The 9,604-nt window shown below is 41.4% G+C and overlaps 1 protein-coding gene across 1 annotated transcript in view; it reads left to right on the forward strand.

Annotated features, from left to right (window-relative positions):
• LOC144477173 (uncharacterized) overlaps positions 1 to 7,307 on the forward strand; it is a 390,171-nt gene extending 382,864 nt beyond the window's left edge. The window contains exons 7-8 of the mRNA XM_078194663.1: positions 6,934 to 7,231; positions 7,274 to 7,307. Of these exons, the coding sequence (XP_078050789.1) occupies positions 6,934 to 7,231; positions 7,274 to 7,307 (332 nt within the window). The remainder of the gene's footprint in view (positions 1 to 6,933; positions 7,232 to 7,273) is intronic.
• Positions 7,308 to 9,604: the final 2,297 nt, after the last annotated feature.

A 9,604-nucleotide genomic window follows, 5' to 3' on the forward strand; every position in this document is an offset into this window, starting at 1 on the left:
ATATATATATAAATAATACGTATACTATATGTACTATTGATATATACATAAATAATATATATGCTATGTAAATAAAAAAATATATTATACTGTAGTATGTATTATCTATGTTATAGTTAATATTCATATACTGTAATAATCATTTAGAATAATATAATATATAATTTAGAATATAGTGTATACTATATATTATAATATATTTATAATACCGTATTAAATTATTTCAAATAAATATTAGAATATATTAATTGCTGCTATTATATTAACAGTAATTATTATGCAGATAACATATAACGTAGTATACTATAATGTAATATATATTTATATTTATATATGCAGTATAATATATTGAGTTGGTAATTAAGTGATTGTAGATTTTAAATAAGAAGCAAGATTCAGAAGTTATGCTTAAAAATATAGCTATATCCGACTAGACAAATCCTATTAAAAATAATATAATAAAATATATCAAAAAATGTGCATCTTGTTCTTCCATCTTCAGACTAGTATAAAAACGAAACTAAATAACTAGTCGATACACTATTTATACTAAATTAAAGATGAAAGTCCAGACAACAAGGAAACAATTTTAGGTTAGGTGGCTCTCATCCTGAATTTTTGGAAATAACAACATAAAATATATCTAAAATGCTTGTCTTCTTCTTCCAGCTTCAAACTGGCATAAAACGAAACTAAATAACTAATCATTACAGGCTTTTCACTAAATTAAAGATGGAAGTCTAGGGAACAAGAAAAAAATTTTAGGTTAGGTCCTTCGAATACGCTGTCAAGACAAAAAAATTTACTGATATGATTATGATATATAATAACATAATTCTCCCTATCTCTCACTTTTACCCTTTCTTTCTCTATATATATTTCTCTCTCTCTCTCTCTCTCTCTCTCTTTCTCTCTGTCTCCTTTTTTCGTTTTCCCGCGTTATATCACTCGCGTTGCTCTCTCTCTCTCTCTCTCTCTCTCTCTCTCTCTCTCTCTCTCTCTCTCGCCCACCCAGCTTTCTCCTGCCGCTCGAGGGTCCACCCCTTCCTCACCCCCTCCCCCAACCGTTCCTCTCGTCCCGCGTTATTTTCCCCGTTCCCCCGGCGTGTATTGCCAATCTGCATTTTAACGATACCGATAAAATCTGACGGAAAGTTGAATTTGTAACTCTGCCTGTGATCGGATCGCTGCGAGAACGACGCTGTTCCGAGAGCGTCGCGTCGTCGTAGAGGAGAGAGAGAGAGAGAGAGAGAGAGAGAGAGAGACCCAGCCACGGTGTGCCGCGATTGATTTCTAATATCCGCGTAGCGTCGACTATTTCACCGAAGAGACAGCTTTTCACCGGTCATTGACGACATTCGCCGCCTTTCTCGTTTTGTCTCTTATTTATTTATTTATATATTTTTACTGGTCATAAAGCCCTAGAATTAAATATATAGAAATGTATAGTTTAACCCTTTGAACTCGTATGGCGGCTCTGGCGGGGCACTAAAAATTACTGTACTATGTTTTTTAAATATTTATAACAATATATTGTTAGTGTTCAAAAGATTATTAATATCGCTATTATTGTAGTTAGATTTTGAATCTAAATTAGTTTCAAGTGCAGAGGACTATTTCTTATGGTACACCCCCATGTCAGGTTATGTCAGGTCAGCAGAATTATTTATAATTCCTTTGGACAATTGAAAGAAGTAATTATAAAACATTATTATTATTATTATTATTATTATTATTCTATATATATATTTTTTTTTAATAATTGTAAGAAGAAGTATGTTGTCTATTACGATTATACAGGGTGTCTCACCAAACTTAAGCATCTAACATAACCTACCTTGCTGTCTTTAAACATTATTAAAATCATTATCAACATTCCTCAACAATATTACATATCGCTAGATTCATTTTGACTTAAACAATAGCATAGCAATAACAAAGACAGACCCTCCCATTTAAAAAAACTTCCATAACTTTGAAATCTCGGAAACCATAACCTCAAACAAATCTCTCCACCTGCCACAATATACACCCCTCCAAACCAACTAATACTTTCCTCCGACATTTCTCTCAATCATAAAAAACAAGCGAGATATTTCACGCTACAGCTTGCCGTACACGTGCAGCGACCATACAGAGAGCAAAATCCAACGCACAGCCGCGTGGCGCGAGGACGCAACGCGTTTTTCTCGTCGAGCATTTCGCTTCCTTTATTTTTTTCGGATCCGGAGCCCCGGCGAGAAAGTTCGCGCGGCACGTTCGCTCGATTAACGCCCCCCCCCCCCCGTTCCTCCGCGCCCCCGCTTCCGGGAAGGGTGGGTAATTGCCTATCGCAGGAGGGAGGGGAGGGAGAGGTAGGGTTCCTCGCGGAAACGTTCCGAGACATCTCTTCGTAGCGCGGGGCCCGCACCGTCTCGGGGCGCCGGGCTCTCCCGACCGCACGTTTCCAGAGCAGTTATGAAAACGCAGTCGAGTAATTTTGCCGGGGTATTGACTCTGCCCGGTAGAAGAGTCCGGGGCTAATTGAACAAACTTTCGAGCCGGGCTACGGTGGATGCAGTTAAAGGTGCTCGATTTCCGGTGGAATGGAGACGCAGGCATCCCCGGTTCGGAGCGTGGTGGGTGAGAGGGGATGAAGGGAGACAGTCGGAAAAACTTTAGACAGCGATGGAGAGAGGGAGAGAAAGAGAGCTAGATAGATAGGTAAATAGATAAATAGAGAGAGAGAGAGAGACAGTGAGAGAGAGGGAGAGAGAAAAGGAATAGAAAGAAGTAGAAGAAGAAATAGAAATAGAGAAATAGTGTGAGTGAAAGAGCGAGGAAAATAGAAAGTGAGAGAAACAGAGAAACTGGATATTAAAAAATGGAAATAGAGAAATAGAGAAATAGAGAAATAGAGAAATAGAGCAATAGAGAACTATAGAAACAAAAAAATATAAAAATGAAAAATGAAAAACCTACAAAAGCAAAAAACCAAAGAACCAAATATTTAAAATAACAGTAACAAAAGAACAAAATAATAAAAGAACCCTAATCACAAAAAAGAAATACTAGACCCACAGAGAAACAATGCCATACATGAACAGTTAAACAAAAGCATAGACAAAGAACAATGAAAGTCTAAAAAAAGCAAAGCAGAGAAGAAAGAAGAGAAAGGCGAAAGAGTTAGAAAATCTATCCAGAGAGAGGGAGAGAGAGAGAGAGAGAGAGAGAGAGAGAGGCGCAGAGAATGCGAGAAGTAGAGAGCGGCGGTGTGTTCGAGAGGGTTGGAAGGGGTTGCCGCGCGCAGCTTGATACCACGAAAGGATAAAGAATGACAGCGAGCGAAACAAGGGAAATGCCATTCGATTTTTACGATCGCGGAATTTGTATCTCGCCGCCCCTCCCCCCTTCCCTCGCGCGCGCCCCCGGACTTATCGATGGAGCCCGCTGAATTATTCCCATTCTTTTCCCCGGGCCGTGTGCAACAATGCTTTTACGTGCCATAAAACTAGCCAAACGTACACTCCGTCAATCCTCCCGTGTTCCCAAACCCCCACCCCTCCGCCCCCCATCTCACCCTTTTTTCTATCATACTATTTCTTCGGTTTCGTTCCTTCTTCGCCGTGCTCCTTTTTTGTTCACGTTTTTGTTGACGCACCCCCCTCCCCCGCGTCGCGCTGCCTGCACTTCCTCATTTTTACACCCCCGCTCTTCATCCCCCCCTCTCCTTCGGCGTTCCATTGTCACGATATCGCTGTCACTTTGACCCGACTTCTCGTGATTCTTCTCTTGGTTTCGTTTCTGCCACCCTTTTCAACCCTTTCGACCGTTCCGCCTATTGTCCAGCCCTTTGCAACGTTCTCGAACCTGTGTGGCGACGATTCCTGTCCTTCGGTATATTTTTAGTTGTTTGTTGAAAAAATTCAGAATAATGGTAGTGGTAATGGCAATAATGTTATTAATAATATTAATAATAGAACTGATATTAATTATAGAGTTAATAATGATAGAAGTAATAGTAATAGATATAATAGTAATGCTAATAATAGAAATAATATTAATAGTAGAAATAATACCAATGGATATAATAATACTAGCAGACCTAATAGTAATGATTTTAATAGAATTAATAGCAACAGTAATAACAAAATGACAAGAAAATGGGGGCAATAATTACAAAATTAAATATCTGCTGCCTCAATTGCAAAATATATAATTAGAATAATAGGACCATTGCTCTTTAAATCATTTCGAAAAATTAAAAATAATATTTTTAAATTAGAAGGGGGATGATTAATATTTACAAAAATATTTAAATTAAAAGGCGAGAAAGGAAAACAATACAGAGAGAGAGAGAGAGAGAGAGAGAGAGAGAGTAACTCAGACGAAAGACACTAAAGAGAGAGAAAGAGAGGGAGAGAGAGATATAGAAAGGGAGAGTGAAACAGGGAGAACGAGAGAGTGACAAAGGGTGGGAAGAGAAAAGGGCCGGACCGACGAACTATACTGTTTCGCCGTCGAATACCTACGTCGACGTTTTATCGGCTGTCGTTCGGGAACGTCGAGGACTTTATGTGCCCGAGTGCGACTGCGAAATTTTTGGAGGTTGCCTGCCTGCCGCCCACTCCTCCACCTGCACCTCCATCGTCAGCCTTCGCCCTATCCCTCCACCCTTTATTCCATGATCGTTGGTCTCTTCTTCGCTCTACTATACTTTCTCTCTCTCTATTTCGTTGTAGAAGTAATAACAAAAGAAACATTGTTTAACGCTAATTTGATGAAAATATACAAATGTTAGTAGATTTAATTATTATTTTAATATATCCTCCAACTTTAATTTATAACAAGATTTAATTATCCTACAACCTCCGAATAAGCGTTAAAATAACCAAAAGAAAGAAACCAGAAATCATTAAAATAAATATTAAATAAATATATCAACCACGTGACATTTTACTATATCTCTAGCAGCCACCGAAACCTTTTATTACAGCTGCTTTCGATCACGGATCCATGGATCACCCCATAGATCCCTGTGCTCGTAGATCCTTTCGGTGGCTTATTTTGCAAATTTTCGAAAACAGTCGGTTAATTACAGCCGGCGCGGCCGGAATCTTAAACAAGACTGATTAGCAATCAGAGTCGGCCTGGACGTGGATCCGATTACACGCCGCACGTGATTAAAATGTAATAATTAACCTGGCACGGCGTAATCGGTATCCGTAATTATTAATTGTGAACGACCTAGAATCGCGAGCCGCGGCGGTGATTACGGCCGCGTTTCAATCACGTCGCGCGGCAAAAAAGAGTCTCGCGATCGAATGAAATCAGATCGAATCGAATCGAATCAAATGAAACGAAACCGTGCAACCCGTTTGCCGAATAGAATTTTGCCGCTCCTTCTTGCCGGCGATTTTAATATTTCAAGAACGGCCTGAAAAAGATTGGGATGTCATGGGACACTCTCTCTCTCTCTCTTTCTCTCTCTGTTTCTCTTTCTTTCTCACTGTCCTGGTCTTTTTCGAAGCGGACTGATAATGAGATTACGCCGACCGTGCCGCGATTCCTCTGTTCCCGTTCGCCGGGCCATTTTAATTACTTTAGAGCCATAAATCACGGCACGTTTTCCCGCAGCTGGAAATACAATCTCAATGTTGGCGCAATACGAAGCCGTTCAAGGGGCCAACCTTCGTGAACCGAGCTGCATCAAACGGTCACGTTCCATGATCCAAATCCGCGTGAGAAGTTGTAACAATTTTTTTCGCGGTTCAAACTACAATGGTTATCAAGAGGGAAGCTTCAGCTTTCCAGCGAACCGAACGGAAGTTAGCTACTATTTTTTTGAGCCGATTTATCGCCGATTATATGACCACGACCATTTTGGGCCCGAAGAGGGGTGGCTACGCCAATGCTTAAAAATCGCTCTATCTTTGAGCTGCTGTAATTTCGCTCAAAATAATCGCACGGGGATGAGCCTAGGCTCATTTTAAAGAGGAAACTCTGCTCTTTCAGAGACCTAGAGCTATCCAGATCGTTTCTATTTTTTTATTCGAATCCAGGCGAGCAAACTTAAGCATGATAATTGTCCAAATTCCAACTTCCGTCAGAAGTTGTTAGAATTTTTTTGGTGGCTAAAACTAACACACTTATCGAGAGGGGAGCTTCAGCTTTCCAACGAACCAAATAAAAGTCATCTACGACTTTTTTGAGCCGATTTATCGCAGATTATATAGCCACATGCATTTGGGGACCTGACGTGGGGTGGCTACACTAACCATTATTTAGAAAAGATTTATTTATCCGTAAATAAATAAGTAAATAAATAATGAATGAATGAATGGATAAATGAATGAATGAATGAATGAATGGATGAATGAATGAATGAATGAATGAATGAATGAATGAATGAATGAATGAATGAATAAATGAATGGATAAATGAATGAATGAATGAAGGAATGAATGAATGAATAAATGAATGGATAAATGAATGAATGAATGAAGGAATGAATAAATAAATAATTATATAAATAAATAAATAAATAAATATCGATATACCATTCATCGCTACTAAAGCTCTGTCAAGTATCGATCAGACGCCGATACAATATCCTGAATTGACAGTCGGCGACCAATTGGTCCGATCGATCGTTAGGATCAAATATTCCGTCGTGACGGTGGAAACGAGCCGTGCGATACGATTCGCGGGAAAAAGACGAAACGTAGGGAGAAAAGATAGTAAACCGTCGGCAGCAGAGTTAGCAATCAGGAATTACAAAGTCCGTGCTCTAAATACGTTTTAAAAGCGGAGAAGCTCCCCGAGGTTCGGCCGCGCCAGCAGAGGAACCGCCGTGTACGCGAAGGTATAGGACGAGGGGAGAAGCACGGAGCCCGGGAGACTCGAGGTAGTTCAATCAGCGTTAAATAAATTGGTTCCTGTACGGTGTTCCAGTCTCGCCACCCGGCCAGTGCCGATTTCCCAATTGGTTGACCGGCCATTCCAGCGGCGGACTGACCTGGCACACCCTCGACCTGACCAGGTCTTACACGTTCCACCCTAGGAACGCTTCCCTCCACGTGACCAGATCGAACACCAGTTCCTCCAGGTTCGAGAGCGGGCTGTTCGACGGACAATACGTCCCCGGCCAAGAGGACCAGGACGTCAAGATCCTTTGCAACAGCATCAAACAGTCGAACATCGCCCAGGCCATGACCATGACTACCCTCGTCGCCCACTTTACCGTCGGATGGTAAGTACGCCTGTTTTGTTTTAATACGTTTGTAAACAATAGTAGACTCAGTCTAAGAGCCAGGACTAAGAACTAGATCTAAGGCGGTTATAATTTGCCATTAAAATGTTGAAACAAATGAAAGAATCATATAGAGCGAAATAGGGGTAGCTTTAGTCAGGATTAGAGTTCACTTCGCTTTGCTAGTAAATTTATTTTTGAAAATATTATTATTGAATGGATTTCGTTGGTAACTTTTAGACACATAGGGCAAGGTTAAGTCTATTTCAGAAAAAAATACCGAGCTGATAGACGTAGCATGAGGGTGAGAAAAAATTGACAAAGTTAGGGGTGTGATCTAGTATAGAATTCAACCTTGCAAGCTAGTTCTTTAAATTGGATGATTTTTAAAAATTTTATTATCCAAAGGATATTGCTCACGATTTTTTTATATATTGTTCAGTATCCCAATTGTTTTTAAAAAAATTTTCGGACCAAAAGGAATAATATAAGCTTGTGAAAAAAATAAATAAGTGGCAGTAGATGCTATCCCTACAAAATGGAAAAATTTAAAACAATGGTATTAATAAAGAGATACAGTCCAAGAATTTTTGACACGTAGTTTAGTACCAAATCCACCTAACAAAAAGATCTCAGACTAAAAGAAAGGCTCTGAGGGTATCAAAAAAATTACCAAAGTTTAAGTACCGCGCCCTTAGCACAGAACCCGCGACGTCGCGCTATTAAATCCGTGCGTGCGCTTTCGTTTACGTGCGACCAGCTTTTCAGACAAAAGGGGGGGGGGGGGAGAACAAGGGCCGTGCTTGTTACAGGATCTCGTCACCCCGTCACCGTGTTATCTCAGCGCAAAACGAATACGCCCGCGAACTGTAAACAATACTAGAGCACCGCTAGTAATAAGAAGCTAAAAGGGAGGTCGTTTGTCCGCGGCTGCCTTTTGCGAAACGCGGAATGAAACCGGGGGGCCGGCAAACAAGGCCCGTAAATTTCGCAACGAAAGTTTCGGCCTGACCCAGTCAAAAGACGCGCGGCGAACGGCGAGCAGCCAACTGGGTCAAGACTTTATCCACGACGCGTCTAATGCAACATTTATGAAAGTTTCCTCTTTCAAATTGCCTGTGTCTCGGATCTATGAAAGCCACCGCGGCGGCGGCGCGGCCACTGCAGGGACACGGCTACGAAATTCCCGAAAGTTCCCGCGCGGAAAAGTTGCGGGGCAAACAGTATTGTTATCGAACCACGAAACGCGGCGTTGTTTAACCTATACCCGCGACGCCGTGCTACAACGAGAGCTTCGCCCTCATTATTCACGATACACCGAGCTTCGCCTTTACCCGCGATTTGCCGCTTTAACGTTTCATGAGTCTCGTTTCAATGCGTTCTCGCTAATTGACGAGGAATTTTTTAAATAAAATTCTTTTAGATACTATTCAACGTTGGCGAGAATTATACGGCGTAATGTGTGGGAAATAAAGCGGCGAAGTAGTGGACGTTAATATTTTTAGAAAGTTTTACAATTGTTCAGTTGTGTATAGTGGCTGTAGTAGCTCTAAAGATGAGTCACGTGACGTTTGACGCTGACCAGGTACTATCGATGACTTATGCAACGCTCTATGCTTGCTAAACAGGCACTCTTACTGAGTCACGTGACGTCTCGCGCTAGCTAGGTACCTTCGATAAGTCACGCGACATCCCCCACTTGTTAGGCACTCCCACTGAGTCATGTGACGTCTGGCGCTAACTGGGTACTACCAGTGAGTCACACGACGTCTCACGCTGGCTAGGTTCTATCGATAACTCATGCGACGCTCTATGCTTGCTAGGCAGATACTCCTACTGAGTCATGTGACATCTCGCGCTGACTAGGTATTACTGGGGTGAGTCACGCGACGTCTCGCGCTTGCTAGTCACTCCCGCTGAATCACGTGACGTCTCGCGCTTTTAGGTACTATCCATAACTCACGGGACGTCCAGTACTCACTATATACTCCTGGTGACTCATCCATCGCTGAATAGGTACCTCTATTGAGTCATCAATGGTGCCTACATCCTCCAACATCTTAAACCTTACAACTTCGACCATGATATCCCCGCGCATTGTTTAAAATAACAAAAACAACCTACACTTGAAAGACTTGGGTCCACCGTGTCGTCTTTCTTTCGACTCGGATAAAATACTGTGACTTAAATAAAACTACACAACGGAAAAGTAAAGCAACCGTGCGTTCTTGTTGTTAAACCGTCGGGTTTTGTTTCGAAGTTCGCTGAGTGGGCTGTGGCCGGCTTTGAAAAAGAGGGGGGTTGAGGCGAAAAAAGAACCGGGGCAAAGTCGTATTTTCGGGGGATGAAGAATAGTAAGTGGGTGCCGGGCGT

Source organism: Augochlora pura, chromosome 11 (genome assembly GCF_028453695.1).
Source record: "Augochlora pura isolate Apur16 chromosome 11, APUR_v2.2.1, whole genome shotgun sequence".
NCBI classification, from domain to species: Eukaryota; Metazoa; Arthropoda; class Insecta; order Hymenoptera; family Halictidae; genus Augochlora; species Augochlora pura.